At 41.5% G+C, this 20,795-nt stretch overlaps 1 protein-coding gene across 1 annotated transcript in view; it reads right to left on the reverse strand.

Moving 5' to 3' along the window:
• The window catches only part of CALM1 (calmodulin 1), a 17,780-nt gene extending 3,488 nt beyond the window's left edge, over positions 1-14,292 (reverse strand). Inside the window, exons 1-4 of the mRNA XM_081945147.1 lie at positions 14,143-14,292; positions 10,150-10,180; positions 6,984-7,127; positions 784-890 (exon numbers count right to left, since the gene is read on the reverse strand). Of these exons, the coding sequence (XP_081801273.1) occupies positions 784-890; positions 6,984-7,127; positions 10,150-10,180; positions 14,143-14,145 (285 nt within the window). The 5' untranslated portion in view covers positions 14,146-14,292. The remainder of the gene's footprint in view (positions 1-783; positions 891-6,983; positions 7,128-10,149; positions 10,181-14,142) is intronic.
• Between the last annotated feature and the right edge of the window lie 6,503 nt (positions 14,293-20,795).

Raw genomic sequence — 20,795 nt, forward strand, 5'->3', positions numbered from 1 at the left:
CCCTAGTCCTTCTTTTCATTTAATTAGACATACCCAATTCCAGCAACCGTTCTTTGTATGTTTTAGCCTCCACATCTCTTAATAATCTTTGTTGCTCTTCTCTGCGCTCTTTGTAGAGTTTCAACATTTTTTACCTTGTGGTGACCAAAACTGGATGCACTATTCCAAGTGTGGTCTTACCAAGGCATTATAATTAGAAACAGAAAGACCTGGATTAAATTTTTCACTTAGTCATAATGTTCCCAGAGAATTCAAACAACTTTCTCCTACAGTGAAACAGACACCAGGATGGCAAGCATCGCTATTTGCTTCCCCAAACAACAAATAACTTTCTTAATCAGAGCCATTTCAATTTTACATTAGAATGCAATATACTAAAGCGTTTGCCACAAGCACACGCAACACAATTTGGGCAATTCTGGTTTTCTGTTAAAGGCATCTTATACACTGGACTTGTTTTCATTGGACTAATTTTTAAAGATATGCAACTAGTAAACAGTACAGTGAAAGAGTCCTCATTCATGATTTCAAGTATGCATTTGCAGAATATCATTTCCATACAAAATACATTACAGCTCTCATGTTATGTTGCCCTTCCAAATAGTTTTGCTAGGAAGATAAGTCAACAAAGCAACCAGTTAGAAATTTGATTGTGAATTGCAAATTACAAGACTCACTGGACTTTACTAGGAGGGCATCTGCTTTTAGAAACAAAGAACAATTACAAGGAACCTGTATATTGTAACACTAACACCCATACCACAGTTAACCTTAAAATCATACCTTATCAAAAACTCTGAATGCCTCACGAATTTCTTCCTCACTGTCTGTGTCCTTCATTTTTCTAGCCATCATGGTCAAGAATTCTGGGAAATCAATGGTGCCGTTGCCTGTCAAAAAAAAGGGCATAGAAAGGAAAAAATATGTCCAAATGTATTTTCAACTCTATCAAAACATAATTTGTTCTGTCTTCTTCCTCTCAATCCCTTCCGCTTTAGTTAAAATTTGTTCTGTACCTGGATTCTCATATATTCTTTCTAATCAAATACCTCAATGAAGTTCTTTCATATTGTTCAGTTTTCAATATCTTCATTCACCTATTTTTTCCCTTAACCTACATCATTTTATCAAAGAAATGCTATTCCTATTAACTTCAACATACTTCTATGTTTTCCTTGACATGCCTAAGCCTCACTGCTGTTTAACATTCATGCTATTCACTGCCTTTCTAGCAGATTTACATATCTTAAAATTGTATAATTCATTCTGCTAACGGACACGGTTTAATCTGTTTGTTCCAGTTCTTCACCGTGTATGTATAATTTAGAATCACTCACTCCATTTTCCCTATAAAACACCACTACTCTTGGATATATTCACTTTTAGATCCATACTCCTTGTTGCATTTGACATTCACCAGAAATCATTTGGGTTCTCAGCCAAGTTATGATATCATGTGCATGCCATCCGTTTTTAAAAAAATAAAAACCTTTTTTTGCCATAGGAGAGTCCCTTTATACCACCAAAGGTTTTAGATATAAAAGATGCAATTTCTTAGCAGATGTCAATCAGTTCAACTCCCTGCACACCTGAATTGCTTTGAAAACATCACATAACTGACTCCAAATTTGGGCTCTCCAGTTCAAAGGCCATTGCAAGTGGAAATTTCAGGACTTGGGAAAGAGAAAAATGAAATTTATTCTCCTCTATTGCCTGCTCAACTATGAACTGGAAATGCTTAGTTTTTATATAATCCAGATATTCTCTCTAGTTTTAATGCTAATTTATAATTTCACAGTCATTCCCTTCTCTCTAAATACCAGACTAATTTTCAAAGGAACTAAAATCTGACTGCTGATCTTGGGAAACAGGTAGAAGACAGGACTGCAGGTGACTGGAAGATCAACATTATGATGTCTTGTTCAGCACATGATCTATTCCTTACACTCAATACTCAGATTCTGCAAACAATCTGAGGGACAGATCTTCAAAATTCTCAAGGGTGTGTGGTTTATTTTGGAAGGGATGTTGTACAATTGGCCCTAGTGAAGGCTTTTTAAAAGCACTGTTCCATATTTGTAAGCATAAGAGAAATTAACCAATTATAAGCAGACAGTTGTTTTATTAAAAATAGGTTCTCATGTCTTCAGCACATGATATACAACTGTAAGCTTTCTCAAACTTGATGCCTCCCATTCGTACACAGCATGTTGGCAGAGAATTATGGCAGTGAATTATATCCTGTCTGGAAGACAAGAGTGTAGTAATGCTCTGAATCTCTTCCACTAGGTTACTGGACTAGAAATTTTGTAGACAAGACTGGATGATACAAATATTTGTAAGAAAATGTTAGCTGTTCTTTTCAGATTAGAAACGTATTTCAAAAATCTGGATCACCTCTGATCAAGCTGTCTTTTTATAACGATCGAAGTATTCATGTTGAACTCATTTGTATCACAAAGGATATGCAGAAGCATGACTGGGCTTCGATTCCATTTATGCCATGCTCTGCTCTAGAGATGATTTTAACTTTGAAGAAATCTTTGATCCCCAATGAGCACTGATGATGTTACCTAGATTGGGTAATGAAACATCTGCAAGAAAACAACCAAGCTCTAAGGATCCCTCATTTCAACCGTGAGCTACAAATATTCTCTTTTATTACTGTCTATGTTTCCCCCACACTCTAAGAAACAGAGAACTCAAATGTTAAAAGATAAAAGATAAAAATGGTTAAACAAATCAGTGAACAGTTACCATATTAATCACACCCAGCTTTATTTACATATAGTGCAGCCAATTCAAATTTAGTTTTTGTTGTGTCTCTCTCAACAAGCCACTCAAACATTTTAAGCAATACAAATAACTTTTCTTTGGCAAGACAGAAACATTTTGTATGTTAAGTTTCTCCAACCACGCTAGGGTCCCATCCTGATTAGGGTTGATGCCATGAAAACGCATGATAAAAATTTGCAGCTAGGCAATGTGTAATTTGACCTGAAATACACAGCTCCAATACACAATTATTTCACAGCAGGTAGTAGGATTTAACCAATTTTGACTGACCTTGGAAATGGTAAGAAGGGTCAAAGCTATTAGTAATAACACAAAATCAGGAAATCCCAGCCTAGACTGGAAGTTGAAAAACACCCAAGAAAGCAATGGCAAGCCACATTATAATCACTAGGGAGATTATAATAAACTCCAGGGAGATTAGATCTCTTTACCTAGAGAGTTGTGTGATGGTGGTGGTGGTGGTGAAGTTGCACTGCAAATTCTCTTGCCATTCAAACATCTTTTACTCAGGATTTAATCCCAGATTAAATTTATATTTGGAGTCTATCACAAAGACGTGGTAGAGAAAGTGGAGTCTATCTCTCGCCAAGCTATCCCATAGCCCAGAGGCTAAAACTAGAGTGTAAGAAGATAGAGAAGCTGTTGCCTATAAGGTTTCTATTTCACTGACTCCATCTGGCAGTCTGCCAAACCTGAATGCATTCTACTGCATTTGGAGATAGGGATACTGTTAGCATATTGTCTATCCTGCAACCCAATAGTCTCTCTTCCTGAGCTAGCTGTTCTGACCTCTGGCAAGGCATTGGTTTACTCTAGGCATTTTGTTCAGGACACAAATTAGGTGTGGTTTTCTGCTTGAGTGGAGCTAGTGATTTGTTGTTGGGGAAATTATGGTAACTCAACTGGCATGGACAGATCACTTTCTAGTGAGACTAGCAGCTGATGGAAATCTTAGTTAAAGCAATCCAATTCAGCACCCAATGCATTTGGATATTTACCCTAATGCGTTTAGGAAATTTCCCAGTTTACTTATCAGTTATGTCAGTGCTCGGTCGGGCTAATCTATGAAATTTAGAGATGGGCTGAACAATGGCCACTCTTTTCTCTTACACAGCAAGACCAGACCAGTTCCAGCAAAGAATATGAAAATAATGAAGCAAATAAGATAACAAATGGAACACAAATGGACAGGAAATGAGCTCAACAGCTGGAGAAGTATTAAAGAATGCTTACTTCTCTGCCATCACTCCATCCACATAAGAGGCCAGCATTGCTTTATTTGTACAAATGGCATATTCTTCAACAATATATTGGAGATGCACAGCCAGAATTGATGGGCAAAGTTGATAAGCTGTGCTCCAACACCGCTGTTATGCAAGCTGCAATGGCAGCTGGCCTGCTTCCAGGTGCAATTCAAGGTATAGGTTTATTACCTACAAAGCCCTGCATGGCACAGGTCCAGGTTACCTGAGGAACCATCTCATCCCAATGGGATGGGCTCACCTCACTTGCATCAGGAGAGGAGATATGCTGAGGATCCCCTCAGTCAAGAAATTTCCGCTGGCCGGATACAGGAGAAAAGGCTTTTCTGCTAAGGCTCCTACCCTTTGGAACATCTTACTCTCCAGGGTGAGATCTGCTCCTGACCCTCCATAAGGGTCTGAAATTCTGGCTCTATCAGTTGGCTTGGAGTCCCAATGAAGACTGTCTCCTGGAGGTGATTGATGGACTAACAGCAGATTCCACATCACCCCCTGCACACCTTGTTCCCTCCCACCCAATGTTTTTACCATGGTTTATAATTTTATTGTCAGTACTGGCAAATAAATCTAATAAATAAATAAACAAACACACTTAGACAAATAATAAAAGGTAAAGGTTCCCCTCGCACATGTGTGCTAGTCACTCCTGACTCTAGGGAGCGGTGCTCATCTCTGTTTCAAAGCTGAAGAACCACAGTGTCCAAAGACATCTCCATGGTCATGTGGCCAGCATGACTAAAATCTGAAGATGCATGGAAGGCTGTTACCTCCCCACCAAAGGTGGTTCCTATTTTTCTACTTACATTTTTACATGCTTTCGAACTGCTAGGTTGGCAGAAGCTGGGACAAGAGGAGCTCACTCCGTTACGCGGCGCTAGGAATTTGAATCGCCGAACTGCCAACCTTTCTGATCAACAAGCTCAGCGTCTTAGCCACTGAGCCACCGCGTCCCCGACAAATCATAGGGAAACAAATTTACCAACAGCTTGTCCCATCACTTGGAATTTTGGGGCTAGCTTTATGGAGAGATGAGGACTACCAGCCAATAATTTAATTCTTGCCTTTCTTGATTGATTAAGACAGGACTGACATCATGGTAAAGAGAAGTAATCTATGTGTCGCTGAGGGAAGGATGTATCTTAATTCCTTAAAGAAGGCAAATAGTCCATGCAAAGAAAACCCTCATGTCCTTTGGCACCGGCAATATGTGCAATATAAACAATCATTCCATTTCTGGGAAAGTTAACTGAGAAGACCTTACAATTCCAGACACCACTGAATTATACTAATCATTGGGAGCAATTTTAATCAAAGGATTACCTTGGCAAGGGTCTCTATCAGAACCAGATGTGATGGAATTAGCTTTACTCCTTCTCCTGGGCTTTTGGGGAAGTTTTGATACCATTAACCATGATACCTTTGGGATCATCTGATAGGAGTGAATCTTGGGAAAAAACACTTTTCACAGCAGCTTTGATCCCTCCAGTTTGACTCTGTGTGGGACCCAATTGTTCACTATCTGGCTTATCTATCATGTCCCATAGAGTTATGATCTGTCTCAATATCTATAGAAAAGTGCTGGGGACAATAATCAGATGCCAACGGTATACGGAGGAAACTTTCTCATGATGCTGCTCTTTACCATCCAATCCACAGAAGTCAATAACCTTGAAAGCTGGGATCCATTTATACCTAGTGTGTATGGTGTGACCTTTCTTGAGGTAGTTGTATTTGGCAATGGTTTGCCTTAGTTGCATTCCATTTTGTTTGCTGTAACACTCATCATAAGGAGCTACTGTTGAAAAGAGTGGAAACTGCAATGCAAAATGCAGCTGACAGATTGTCACTAACAGCGGTCATGTGATGCTGTACCAAAAGGTCTGCTCTGATTATAAATTGCTTATGGGACAGAGCTTAAAGTTTGGGTATTAACCTTTACAGTCCTAAATGGCTTAGGTCCCACTTACCTAAAATACTTGTTCTCTCCCATTTCAAACTTGTTTGCCTGTTAAGATCTGCCACAAAAGACTTTACCAGGCATTAGTCCCAGGCTACACATAATATATTTGATTAATATGTGAGTGACAGCAGCTACACCAAGGACAGGAATAAAAATATTCTTAGTACATATGCAGTCCTGGAAAGACTGGAAAACTATGCAGGTTCTATGTTTTACAGCAAGAAAATAAAACCCAGCATATCAGCGGTGTTCTGGTGTTATGCTTATACTATCCAATACATCCCATTATAATACAATAGCAGAGTTGGAAGGGATCTTGGAGGTCTTCTAGTCCAACCCCCTGCCTAGGCAGGAAACCCTATACCGTTCCAGACAAATGGCTATCCAACATCTTAAAGACTTCCAGTGTTGGGGCATTCACAACTTCTGGAGGCAAGCTGTTCCACTGATTAATTCTTCTAACTGTCAGGAAGTTTCTCCTCAATTCTAAGTTGCTTCTCTCCTTGATTAGTTTCTACCCACTGCTTCTTCTTCTACCCTCAGATGCCTTGGAGAACAGCTTGACTCCCTCTTCTCTGTGGCAACCCCTGAGATATTGGAACACTGCTTTCATGTCTCCCCTAGTCCTTCTTTCTCTTAAGCTAAACATACCCAATTCCTGCCACCGTTCTTCATATGTTTTAGTCTCCAGTCCCCTAATCATCTTTGTTGCTCTTCTCTGCACTCTTTCTAGAGTCTGTATCTTCATGTGCTGCTTTATTTAGATTTCCCTGATACAGACACAATCATAGCTGTCATTAATACATGGCAGATTTTATTAGGACTATAAATCACAGTTGTAATTAGCTGCCACAAGCCTTCAATTCTGTAATTTAGAACTTTTACCAACACTGGGTTATGAGTTTGAAGAAACTGAATTATGTTCATGTATGAAAGATAGCTGGTTCATCCCTTCATATGCTTACCATCAGCATCCACTTCATTAATCATGTCTTGCAATTCTGCTTCTGTAGGGTTTTGACCCAGCGACCTCATGACAGTCCCCAGCTCTTTGGTTGTGATGGTGCCATCACCATCTTTGTCAAATAAAGAGAAGGCTTCCTTGAACTCTGAGAACAGGGAAGAAAACAATCATCAGCCCACAGCAACCTGATAGCACTATGTGTGAATAAGTCTTCTCTCCAGTGAATGATACCACAAATGAACAAATTAATGACATGTTCCATCTTTTTGCAAATGTATACATAGAATGACATGTAATGCCTAACCAACAATATACAGGCCTACAATTTTTCCAATTTGGACTGTACAGATAGTCCTTGCATTACAACAGTTCTGTTCTGAACTGTGGCTACTCGAAGTTACAACATCACTGAAAAATGTGACTTATGACCGTTTATGACACTTACAACCGTTGTAGCATCCCCATGAGTATGTGATCAAAATTCAAGCGCTTGGCAACTGACTCATATTTATGACAATTGGAGTCATATGACCACATTTTGAGACCTTCTGATGAGCAAATTCAATGGGGAAGCCAGTTTCACTTAACAACTGTGTTACTAACTTATCAGCTACAGTGATTCACTTAACAACTGTGGCAAGAAAGGTCATAAAATGAAGAAAAATTCACAACTGCCTCACATAGCAACATAAAGTTTGGATTCAGGTGTGGTCATAAGTCGAAGACTAAAACTGTGTCTTAGTCAAATCTCATCATTAAAAGTGCAGTAAGTCTATGGATGCAAATTGGGGAAGATCCAAGAAGAAAGTTAGTCTAGAATACCTAGACAAGAGCAGCATCCTGACACCCAAAAGCCTATAATTACCATTGCGTTGAATCAACAAAAAATGACTAGTAATCCAAACCATGTAAAAAGCATCCATTTCCATAACATCAGGAGACATTTTTGGATATGAAATATGGAAAGTAGCATTCAAAATCCCACACATAGAATATATTTGGAACCAGTCTTTTTCTCATCCTAATGTATATTACAAGAACCCAAAGTCCCATGTCCTAAAAAACTTGAAGTCTGGGAGTGGGTGGCAGTGAGATATGGTGAAGACAGTTACAACATTACTGATACTTAAAACAGATAGTTACATTTATAATACATTGCATTCATAATGACTAAAAACTCATTAGCTGCGAAAGAAATCTTGTTTTTCTCTTTTTAAGGAAAGAACAAATGAGTATAAAATAATTCCCTCTTAGACATTGAACACATGGATTTTTTAAAGCCTTTACATTGTATACATTTACAGTTGCATAGCATCTTCTCTCATTGCACTTAAACATGTCATCCAGAAATGAAAGTACTTCACAGAGCATCTAATTAGCTTCAGTATGATGTCATTGTAGATCTTGTTAAAATTCATGGAGACTATCATGACAGCTATTTATTAGCTCCAGGTCTGGATGCAGTAAGTCTCTCAATATTAGTTACTATGGAATGTAAGTGCAAGGACTTACAGAACTCATGTCCTGCTTGTTGGTTTCTGAGGACAGTTTCAGTGTGAAAAACAGGACCCTAATCTAGACTGCACGAATCCCAGAAACAGAACATGAGTAAAGAATTCTGTGTGCCATACACCTATGCTTTGATTCAACCAAGTGGTAATGTTCTTAATGGTTCATTCACACTTGAGATCGCTTAACCCTGAAACTGCAGATTAACTATTATCCTATCCTGAATACACAATAATACCATAATGCATCAAGTTTCCTCGGTTTGATGCCTACAGATATACTTGAACAGTAATTCCCGGTCACTGAGCCAGTGACATGATGGCAGGGATGATGTCATCATGCAAATCACACAATTGGTATGTATGCATGTGAGAGAGATTTACTTGGAAAAAATACTTCCAAGATTGGTGAAAATGTAAAAAACAGAAATTACTTACCACAGAAGATTTGAACTAGGAGTTTCTTGATTCGTATCTCAGACTCTTAGCCATTATGCTGCACCTGCAGCATTACTATAAGCATAACACGCAGGGGGAGAAATGCAACCAGGAACGAAGCTCTGAATGCAAAGTGTGCAGTATTCAGATCCCCAAATGGTTCGGGTCTAGCATAAGCTAATTATACTGGTCGGCAGCTCCTTAAAGAAGTTGTGCCAAGAAAATAAGTGCCAAGGAGCACAAGTCAGTGCTCTTTTGCCTTCTTAACTCAACCATCTCGAGCCAGGGAAATGTGCAGCTGACACACCCATGCTGTATGTGAACAATCTTTTCCATTTCACAGCTGAATTTTGCACACTTCTGCTTTAGAGGATGAGCAGGACAGAAAAAATTACAAAAAGAGGGAACGACTACTCAGGACTTTTCAGCCCATTCTTGACCTAACCAATACAATTGTCTTAAGGCCCCAAAGTATGCTATACTACTTTTTCCCTTCGGTATAGTTAGCCACAACCTTGGGTAAAACCAAGCAGAAATTGTGACTTGATAAACCAAAAAGTAACAGAAGGGAAAGAGAAAAAAGGCAGCACATTGTTTAAATTTGGCAAGGGCCATTATTTTCTCTGAAAAATCCCAATTACTTTTAATAATTTTGGACTGTATACTTTTTAGCTTTCAGAACTCTCAGAACTCTTTTATTCTCAGATAAATATGTCTTGCTATAAATAAATACTGTCAATTTCATGAGAAACAATGCTTTGCCTAGTAACTAACATCCAATGCATCAGAAAACCTCAGATCTTTAATGTTGAAATAAGTGGTCTTGATTGGTACCTAAGCAAACGTACAGAGGAAATCAAAGGACTGTATCCATTTCATAGTCACAGTCTTTATATTTATACAGCTATAACTGTGTACGCAAAAAAAGGATGTGGGTTGCATAACCAGCCGGTAGGTTTCAATTCCTATGGTAACCAGTTATCTAGATAGAAACGAATACAAACATGTATGTTTTCAGGAACATATTTAAATTACTGAATGAAAAACAATTTAATGTGATGTTTTCTTGTCTTTTAAAGATCAATCCACACCAACAGGAATGTAAAAGTCTTGAGAAATAGCCAAGCGATGGCAGCCACCAAGAATGTTCTGCAATATTTTTGTATTCACAATAAGTTGCTAGGCCAACAGAAACCATCTCCCTCCAATTAGAATACTCACCAGCAATCTGTTCTTCGGTCAGCTGATCGGCCTATGTAAAGAATAGAAAAGTATTTCAGAACATTGTTTACCTGTAGCTATGTCAAAGCACACAATGCAGCAGCAACTCAGAGGCAAGATGACATAACATTATATTAATGCTTGGCACATCCAAGAGCAATTGGCAATAAACCATTCTTCTCTTCAGTGGATCGTGCAAATAGAACCGAGACAGCATGGGGAGAGAGAATATGAATTACCCAGAAAGCTGGAGAACCTTCTTATTACTCTGATGGTCAAGAAACAGACCCCCCCCCCCCAAATGCATTTTGCATCAGGTTTTCATTACAGCCATGAGATTACTGATCCTACCACTAAGCAACGGGCAGCAAAAACAAACCTGCAAAATAAGGGCCTAACTATTTAGGTCATTTCTCTTCAAGAACTACACATGCTATATTCAGGAATAAATGCTTTTATTTTTTTCAAAAAAAAACAAACCATCTGATCTTTTTTTTTTGTTTTGTTAAGGCAATCATTGGAAGTTGCCGATCTATTAGTTTTCCAAAAATAAAGCATTGCTTTGAAGCTTTAGTAACTGTACTAATCAATAGTTCCACTCAGTAATAACTGACAAGGAAAAATGGTATTCTGCTCTGTATGACACTGTCAGTGCAAAGAGATTATGATTTATTTAAACATTTATGTAGTCAGTTGTTTATATAGACTTGGGTTATAAGATGTGTGGCTACATAAATGCTTTAAAAATAATTAATTAGCCTAATCAATATTTAATAGCTTAGTGAGAAGGATTATATATATATAGTGAGAAAGATATATACCTGCCAATGAAGTTACAGATTTTCTTTAAAAGGTTGCTGAATTTGGAAAAATTATACTCTTATCCAAATATTGAATGTCTGCCTTAAAGCTTTGTTCTAAATAGCTATTTGATGTTGCAAGAGTCATATCCAAATACTGATTTCTGTTAAATACGCAAGACGTATGTATGTGAAGATGTGTCTGGAAGTTTACTATGAAATTTGAAGATCAACAAATGCGTCAAAATCCTCTGCAGTTTGAAATCCTCTGTTGGCAAGCATAACTGACTTCACAATGCAGTGGCTTGCCAGCGATTAAAGGACATCCCAAAGTAAGCTTCTCATTAAAAAAAAAGTTGCAGGATTTGTACACAACTAATGAGCAACCCTGTTTGAAATCTTCCCAGAATCCAGTTGCTGGATGTTCTTTCGGTGAGGCAAGTTGGCATAGTGATTTACATAACGTATCAGAGCAATGCAGAGCAGGAAAATGGACCACACCTCAATAAAATGAAGAATGCAAATCAACAGAACTAGAGTGTATGAAGCCCTCAGTCTGTAATTTGAAGGATGAGAATCCAGGTTTTATACATTCAAGTTTTGATCTTATACATGTTTTTCACATAATATTTAATAACATCTACCTTGTATTTTAGGCAACAAGAACAAATATGCCTTACTTTGGTTACCTGATGAAAGTAGCTAGCATAGTGCTAAACCAGCCACGCCGCCCATACAGGGTTGTGTGAAGGGGGAGTCAGATCCATGATGTAACCCCTCCCAGCTGCAAAAGGGGAAAGGAGACATACCTGGGCTTTTCCTTTCTACTATGGGAAATGAAAGCTGAGATTTCATCCCTTCTTTTCTCAATATATCATGCATTTCACAATTACACAGCAATTCTAGTTAAAATAATAATAAAATCCTGAATGAAGACCAAAGATCATCATCAACTAAAATGCTCTTGGGAGATGTCTGACCAAGGTAAAATCTAACTGCACATTAGGAGAAAATGAAACGTAAGGGTCAGTTTCTACAATACACCTGCACTAAGCAGCCTTCCCTAATTGAATGACTTCCAAATGGGTCAGATCACAACATGTGCCCAACACACTTGGAGGGCTCCACTATTGGGGGGGAGCTTGTTAAAAAGGCTTCCCCTGACTACCTTCTGCACAAAACATGACCTTGTCCCAACAGCCCAATTGTGATCCATACTTTTTGGTACACCAGGCAGCTATAGTGTCAATTTTAGTAGATTTAGTAGATTGAGACTGCCTTATAAGCAGATTTTACCCACTTCTCCTTTCACTCTCCATTCCAAAAATCACCCAAATAAGCCCTCTTGTACACAAATACAAACACACTCACACACAGTGTATTAGTGAGCTTTTAAGATGTTTGTTCAGGGCTTCTAGGAAATAATTTTCAGTTGCTACTGTAAATAGCATGGATTTTTATCCTTTCCTAGCTTCCCACCTCTAGGGATTAGTAGGGTGGAGGCTCAAGAGGAAGAAGAGGAGGAGACATGATGTAATCCAACCTTCAAAGCCTTTTTTTTTGCAATTGCTGCATTTGAGGGTTTTGGAAAATTATTTTTGGGGGGTGGAGAAATAGTGCAATAGTCGCAGAGGTTCTCCCTCCCCCTCCCCCTCCGCAGTGCAGCTGGTGTAAAAACTGTGATTGTTTCCATCATCCTTCCCCTGCCATCTTCCTAACCCATATCCTTCAATCAGCCTGGCCATCTACTTTCCTCATCCTATCTCCACTAGGGGGAAAAAGACACATGCAATCATCAACATTTTTTTTAATAACATCAAAATCGTGGCTCTTTACATTGCATTTTCACAGGGCAGGGTTCTTGCTCCATCTGCAGCCATATCAATGCCATATGTTGAGCTCCCATATGGTTCTAACCAGGAACTTTCTAGAGGTATGCCTCAGGGTAGTCCCTGTCAACCCCTGTCATCAGCCAGCACATCTGGAAGGCGCAGGGAAGGGGAAAGCTGCTTCCAGAAAACAACCCCACCACTTCCAGCTAAATAATCCAAATGGCACCCGCCAAAATATAGGATAAATTCACTTGAATGCGGTCTTGTGCCCAATGAAGGCCTGATCAGTTTCCCCAGCCTCTGCTCATTCCTGCCGAAGATACGCGGTCTTTATTCTTTAGGGGAGGGTCTAGGCTTAATCTTAGCCCTGCCGTTTTTTGAAGGGGGCAAAGCGCCGCTCCTCAGCTACAACACAGGAAATCTCAGCTCCGGAGAAGCGCACGCAGCACCTCTGACTACAGGCAAGGCGCGGCCCCAGTTACTACCTCGCCCCTATGACGTGGGGATGTGGAGAGGAGAACCAGGGCGTTCCTCCCACGCAATTGCCATCCCGTCTCCAAAGACATTTGCCCCAAAGTCCTTGCAAATAAACACAAAATCGGGAGCTGCGACCGCCGCCGTGCCAAGCAAGCAGACCGCCCGGTTCTCCAAGCAAACATCGCCCCCTGTCCGAGAGCAGGCGGATCCGCCACTTTCCCAGCCCAAGCGATCGCTGAACTCTGAAGCATCCCCACCCAGCCTTGGGCGATAACTGGGGAGGAAACCGGCTTGCACTCTTGCAAGCGAGCGTCGACAAGAGCGCCAGTTCCGGCAAGCGGTCGCGAGTTTCTCCGCACACAACAGCCACGAGATCGTGGGAAGCGAGTGAAAGAGACTCGGGCGCGGGACGGGCGACTTGCAAGGCCGCCTGGAACTTCGCCTGCAATCTTAATGCTCTCCTCCACAGCCTAAGTTAGAAACTGTAAGCAAAAGGACAAGCGCTGGGCCAGGGCTGTCAACGCTTCGCCTCATTCAGGGACACCCTCCCCCCCCACTCCCACCTTCCATGCAAAAGAGCGGATCCGCTTTCCAGCAGATCTCCAGTCGCAGGGCCCGCTTCCACCTCCGCTCCTAGAGCGCAGTCCAAGCTGACAACCCACCCCACCCCGCCCCCGAAGTTGGCAAGGCATAGTAGCGAAAGGGCAAACGCGTTGCTAGTCGGTTCCCGCCAAGAGTCGAAAGATCCAACAGCAGCTTGTAGGAAGTCAAGCGACAAATCCAGATGTTTCTCGTCCGTGCTTTAAAGCAAAACCCGAGCAAGAACACCAACCACACAACCCACACACACAAAATCCCTCACGCGGTAGATCCAAACTACCTACCATTTCGGCTGGCGGCGTTGGCTCTCTGTGCCCTGGCGAAGGTGCAGAAGGCAATCAGCAGCGAACAGCGTCGCTTCCTCCTCCCTTTGCCAGAAATGCTGTAGGTGTGAGGCTGCGCGGAGCCTTTTTTATAGGGAACGGCGTATCCCTCCGCCAGAGCAGCGCCTTTCTCTCTCTCTCTCTCCTCCCCGGACTGGGGCGCACAGTAGCAGGACTGCAGCAGGCAGCTCTGCCCCTCCACGCCGCCTTGAGCTTCCTCAGCTCACTCCTCTCTGCCAACTCAGTGGCCAGTTGTAACAGTTCGGGCTCTTCGCGGGCGTCTGCTGGACGGGCGCAGTAGCAGCGGCCACGCTACACAGTCCCGCGCGCCCTGCCCTCCGGAATTATTGCTGCGGATGCTTGGCGGAATTTAAGCATCTTGCAGAGTCCTCTTAAGAGGCTCGGTACGCGCCTCTGTTTTGGGGGCACGGGGGTGGGGGGGGGAGGCGGCTTTCAGAGCAGCCGTCGAAAGACAATTGGCCTCAGAGCATAGTAAACCTTTCTGCCACGTGGGGCGGACCTTAGGCGGAGGCTGCAAGGGAAGCCTAGAATTAATAGGATAACTTGCGTGCTCTTGTGGGAGAAAAATGGCCAGATGGGGAACTGTTTGCTGTGTCTCAGGCCACAGCTGGCAGTTTTCAGGGTAAGAAGAGGATGCTGTAGCTCAGGTGCTGCTATCCCCCCCCCCCCCTATAAAACACCCTAAAATTGCACACAAGTTGAAAAGTACCTCTATAGATCATACCTCAAGCTTACACAAAGGGAAACGTTTTGGGAAGCAAGTGGATCTCAAAATGGAATAGATGGTACATGTCTAATTGCTGGGGGCTACACATCAACAACAGCATTCCCCAAGGAGACCCTCTTTAAAGCAATCGGATTGCAATTTTCATCCTTCCAATCAGCTAATATGCTCATACTACGGAAGCTAGGAAACATGATACAACCAAAAAGTATACCAAAATTGGAAAGTCCAGTCCTAGAGGAGATCAACCCTGGCTGCTCCAGATCCTGAAGATGAAACTCAAAATACTTTGGCCACCTAATGAGTAGGAAGGATTCATGGGAGAAGAGCCTAATGCTGGGCAAGATTGAGGGCAAAAGAAGAATGGCACGACAGAATGAGGTGGCTGGATGGAGTCACCAAAGCAGTAGGCATGAGCTTAAATGGGCTCAGGGGAATGGTAGAGGACAGGAAGGCCTGGAGGAACATGGGGTCACGATAGGTTGAATATGACTTCACAACTAACAACAAAGTCTTCTCAGCAATGGAATTCTGGGAATAGAGAGTAGCAGATACTTTGGGTTTTGTGTATTTATTTGCGTACATTAAGGAATAAAATGTTGATTATCAATTCAGTTGCATAAATGTGAATCCCATTACATCCTTGTTCTCTATATACTCTTGGAAAGTGAGGACAGATAATTTTAATTATAAAAATGGTGCAAGGGAAATCTGGAGAGTTGTGCATATGAAACAAAAAAACTAAGACCTGATCATATTAATCACAAATTGTTTTTTTCTGTTGTCTGTTCATGGTTCATTTTGGTAAGACCTTTAGTCAAACTGATGAGATGAGCTGAAATTTCTGTAAAGTATTTCATATACACTGTCCTGTGTATTGGTTCTTTGGAAACAAAAGGGACTGATAACGAAACCCCGTTTTACTTTGCAGTGAATCAGGGCTAGGCTTTTAATGATTATGCTTCCATGTCCTTTGAAACACTTCAGTTGCAATTCTCAAAGCAACCCTTTTGAAACATACCATTAACTGGTAGTGATGAATTATTTGAGTATAGCAGACTTTGTTCTCTCTTTATAAAACAGAAACCGCTAGCTATCATGTTTTCTGAGATCAAACTAACTGCCACTTCCCTTTGGAAGTGCAATTATGCCCTCCTTGAAATAGATTCTGACGTACCCTTACACTTCCGTGATCTCAAGAGAGTCAAGTAGAGTTTGTTTCATCTACAAATATATGGCCTTACACTATGGTTTTAACTGATATTTATATACAGAGTTGTCAAGGATAATTTTCAGCAGTATTTTGTGCTGCTTTGATTACCATCTTCTATGAAATATTGCCTATAATTTATACCCCCTTGTCTTATACCAAGACTTACTCAGTGTTTCAAACATAGTCTTTACTATTAAAAATATCGCCTCAAGTGAGCTGAAGAGATTTTAACGACTATAATTTGCAGAATATGGCAATTCACAAAATATGGTCAGAAGGACAAAACTACTGTATTTTTCAGACTATAAGATGCACCGGTGTTTAAGATGCACTAAGATTTCGAAGAGGTAAGTAAGAAAAAAAAAATGTCCTCCCCGGCACCAAGGAGCACTCTGCAGCCTTCAGCAGAGCTGGGGGAACGCAAAATCGCCTGTTTTTGCAAAAAACAGGCAGAAAATGGGCCATTTTTTTCACAGAAACGGGGGCATTTTTGCCTTCCCCCAGCTCTGCTGAAACCTTCAGAGTGCTTCTGGGGGCTGGGGGAAGGCAAAAACACCTCCGTTTTTCATCTGTTTTTCATCTGTTTTTCAAAAAAATGGGATTTGTGGGCAGGGCTTCAGGAGGCCAAAAATGGATGTATTCGGTATATAAGACGCACCAACATTTCCACGCTCTTTTAGGGGGGGAAAGGTGCATCTTATACTTCGAAAAATATGGTAGTTCACCAATAGACCCATTTTAATCATCTGGGTTGACTAGAAACGCTAGCTGAGTATTTTTGGTAGCTGGAATTGCCAAAAGCTTTTGAGATTCATATTTTCTGAATGCCTGGATAGATTTAAAAACTAGCTTTTAATGAGCCATTGTTACGGACCGTCTAGAATATTATTTCAATGGAGGGACAAAAAACAATGCTCTGTTCACAGATTGAGGACTTTAAAAAAAAAATTAAGCCAAATTTTTAAAAATAAAACTCAAAAGTTTCATATGCAGTTATCTTGGGGAGGTGGAGTATACCGAAACATTCTCCTTATGAACGACAAAGGCTTATTAATAATCAAGTCATAATATTTGCTTCCTAGCTCGCATAATGTTAAGAAGCAAAGCCAATCATTATGTCTACTATTCCTTCCTCCTCTTTTCTCCTTCTCTGAAACCTTCAGTAAATGATTGTTCCTGGAAGCTAACAAGACTCATCTTTATTCCTTTTTTCCTCTGAGAAGTATTAACATGTTGGCTCTAATGACTGTGATACTAAACCCATGCCCAATTTTGTGCCATTTACTGTAGTGCACATTTCATAACTACAGTTTTGTTTATTGTTCAGTGGCTCAGATCCAAGTACGTCATATGAGATTGCTACACGTTCTCCCAGAATAATCTGTTTCTTGAAAAGAAAGAATAAAATTTTTGAAGCAATACATCCATATGCTTCCTGAAAGTATATTATGTCACTTTTGGTTGTCCGTTATTATTCATAGTGCCAATCTTTACATGGCTTCTCTCCTCAATAACATTTGCACCGCCAGTGTGTCTTTCAAATAAATTGTTTAACCAATATACAATTTCATTAGCCTAATCACTCAGTCTTTATCTCTTTCAATTAAAAAAAATCCATGTACTTGATTTGTCCATGGCACTATAGAAAACTTAAATTTTTAAAGTATTTTTCAGAGTATATTGAGAGATTTCTAGGATCCATTTCACAATCTTTCAACTGGTTATAAAAGTTCAAGGAAATTGCAGGAGGGAAAAAACCAAGTTGACTAAACTTTGGACATTTCACTACATGTGAATTGAATGCATGTGAACAGCTAATGTATGAGTGCAGCAGGAAAGCAGAAACATATCTATCTTCCATCTGGCCAGGTAAAAGGAACTGAACCGGGGTGGGTTCTAAATTTTTTTACTACTGGTTCGATGGGTGTGGCTAGGTGGGCATATGATTGAGTGGGCATGGCCAACTTGATGTCACTCACGCCCACGCCCACTCAGTCACGTGCCCCCCTTGCCACATCCACCAAACCGGTGAAAATTTGTGTTTTGCTAGCTGGGAGGCTGGCAAAGAAGCCTTGCTTCCCCCGCTGCTGTGGCTGCTTCTACCTCAGTGCTGAATGGTCCGTGCCTCCTGTACACACACACACACACACACACACACACACCGCTTGCCCTGGCAGCATCCCCGCAGTAGCAGCCAAGGAGAGGGGCCGGAGAATGAAGCAGGCATAGCAGCAGCCAGAGCCACCACTTCTTCACAATAGCTGAGGATGGAAGAGGCACCTCTTCGTTGGACTCCCCGCTGCCGGCCCCAGCACCAGGCCCCACCAGCTCAGCTCGGCCCTTCTCTGGCCCCGGTGCAGGAGGTGCTCCACCGGCAGAGGCTCCAGGTGGGCGGCAAGGCAAGGGTGTGCTGGTGGGGGAGGCTGGTCATCCCACAAGCTGGCTCTCAGAGGAAGGAGGCAGGGATGCTGGCCCGGGGCTCACTTCCCTTACTGCTCTCCACTGCCACCCCTGCCAGATGGAGCATTGGAGGCCAGGCCAGTCCTGCCCGCCCACCTGTCCACTCACCACTTTCCCCACCAGGCTGACCAGCTGACCAGGGCAAGATGGGAGGAGCCACCGCTGCTCTCCCAGCTGCAGCCTTGAACCCAAGGAGGAGGCTGTTTTGCACCTTGTTTGCAAAGCAGCTCTCAAAGAGAATAAAGTTAGCACCACTTCTTGGCAACAGCCAAGGATGGAAGAGGATCCAAGGAACTGCAGGGAGCCTCCCATGTGCTGCACCTCCCTCCAAGCCTTTGCCCGCGCATGCCGTTTTCGGGAACCCAGCTTGATGGGCTGCCCCATCCCCGCCACGGCTGAAATGGCGGCAACTTCGGGAGATGCTGGCAGGTGGGGAGGGGGGCTAGGCTAGCGCGAATGCTTACCTGTGTAGGCAGGAGGAGGCAGTTCTGTGGATGCATGTGGTGAAGGCGAGGCAGGGCGAGCGGCCGAGCAGGCCTGTTTGGGGCGTGGCCTTCCAGCCATCACTACCGGTTCGGTGACCCAGGTCCAATTACCAAAACCAGTTCACCTGAACTGGTCCGAACCGGGAGCAACCCACCTCTGAATCAAACTAATCCTGTCATTTTGTGAGCAAAGAAGGAGAACAATTCAGGTAGCAAATGAGGAAGTTAAATAGAAAATTATACAGCACTTTATTTCAGTTTTAATGTGGTGTTTTGCCAACTTTTTAAAACTTTTATGACTTGATAAATGCAAACATCACAAAATTGGGTCCAGGATAGGCACTGAAACATTTTTATTCACCACTTAGTGGTCTGCAGATTATTATTACTCTACAGCAGGGGTGAAATGCTACCGATTCGGACCAGTTCGCCCAAACCGGTAGTAAAAATGCTACTTGTTCGCCCAAACCGGCAGGCTCTGCCCACCCACCTGGACGTCATCGTGTCTGTTTTTGATGCTCTGTGCATGTGCGGGAGGTCCAAACTGGTAGCAAAGGTAAGTGGATTTCACCCCTGCTCTACAGTAACTATCAATAATTACAATTTTGCTGCTTTATTTCATTATGAATCCTGGCCATAGGGAAGTTAAACAGTAATGGCTTATTTGAGTGGTTAATGTTTCCTCAGGAAGAGATAGCATCTAGGATATACAGAGCTTTCTCTTTCAACCTGAGAGCCATTTAGAAGAGATTTCTTCTTCCTCAACACTCTGATCCTCACGTCACGTTTTTGAAGAAATAGAACAATAAGGAGAGATCTAAGCAGACTATATTTGTCAGTAAATTATCCTGTCTGGAAATCTAATTTGAATCTTTAGGTCTACTCTCTGCAACAAATGCTGTGTTACTGGAAATTATATTCAGGTCTTCAAATATCCAGAGCCATATAAAAAAGAAAACACAACACAAATGGACTTAGGACTCCTTAGTATAAATCAATGTAAAGGGCTTGCACAGTAGGTGCTATTAAGCATAGGAGCATAGGAGAATGCAGAAAATCATAAAATTCTGCTTAGTACTATGAACTCTTAGCCCGATCTATGCAACTTGGTACAAATGGAAACATAGTCTAAAATGCCCAAAAGTTAAATTTATAGCTTTTCTAATATGTGAGTTGCCTCAGCTGCCTGATAGTTGTGGCGGTTTCTGCAGTGTTCAATCCATAACATCATTTTTACATAGCACATGAAGAGAAAGGATACTGAATAAAATTACCAGAGCAAAGACATGAGTTTTCAGTGGCCAACTGAAGTACCTGCATTTCTGTAATTTCCAAGAGCATTAGAAATTATGTAAAATACAATACATTACAGAATAAATTATGCACATGAGCGTTAACTGTGCAGTACTGTCTCCTTTTGTTTACCTCAGGGGTGTCCAAACTTGGGAACTTTAAGACTTGTGGGGAATTCTGGGAGTTGAAGTCCACAAGTCTTAAAGTTCCCAAGTTTGGACACCCCTGGTTTACCTGATTAGCACAAGTCCCAAGTGATTATTTTTAGCACAGTAGTTTTCCAATTCCTCCAAAGCATTCTGAAACTAAAAAGCAATTATCTTCTCCCCCCCCCCAAACTTGAAATCCTGAGAAGAGATAGAGAACACTAGTACCTAGTTAGAACTTCTGTTTTGACCCACAGAAAATGTTTAAAGAG

The sequence above is a fragment of the Natrix helvetica genome (assembly GCF_964273705.1).
Source record: "Natrix helvetica genome assembly, chromosome: 1".
Lineage (NCBI taxonomy): Eukaryota > Metazoa > Chordata > Lepidosauria > Squamata > Natricidae > Natrix > Natrix helvetica.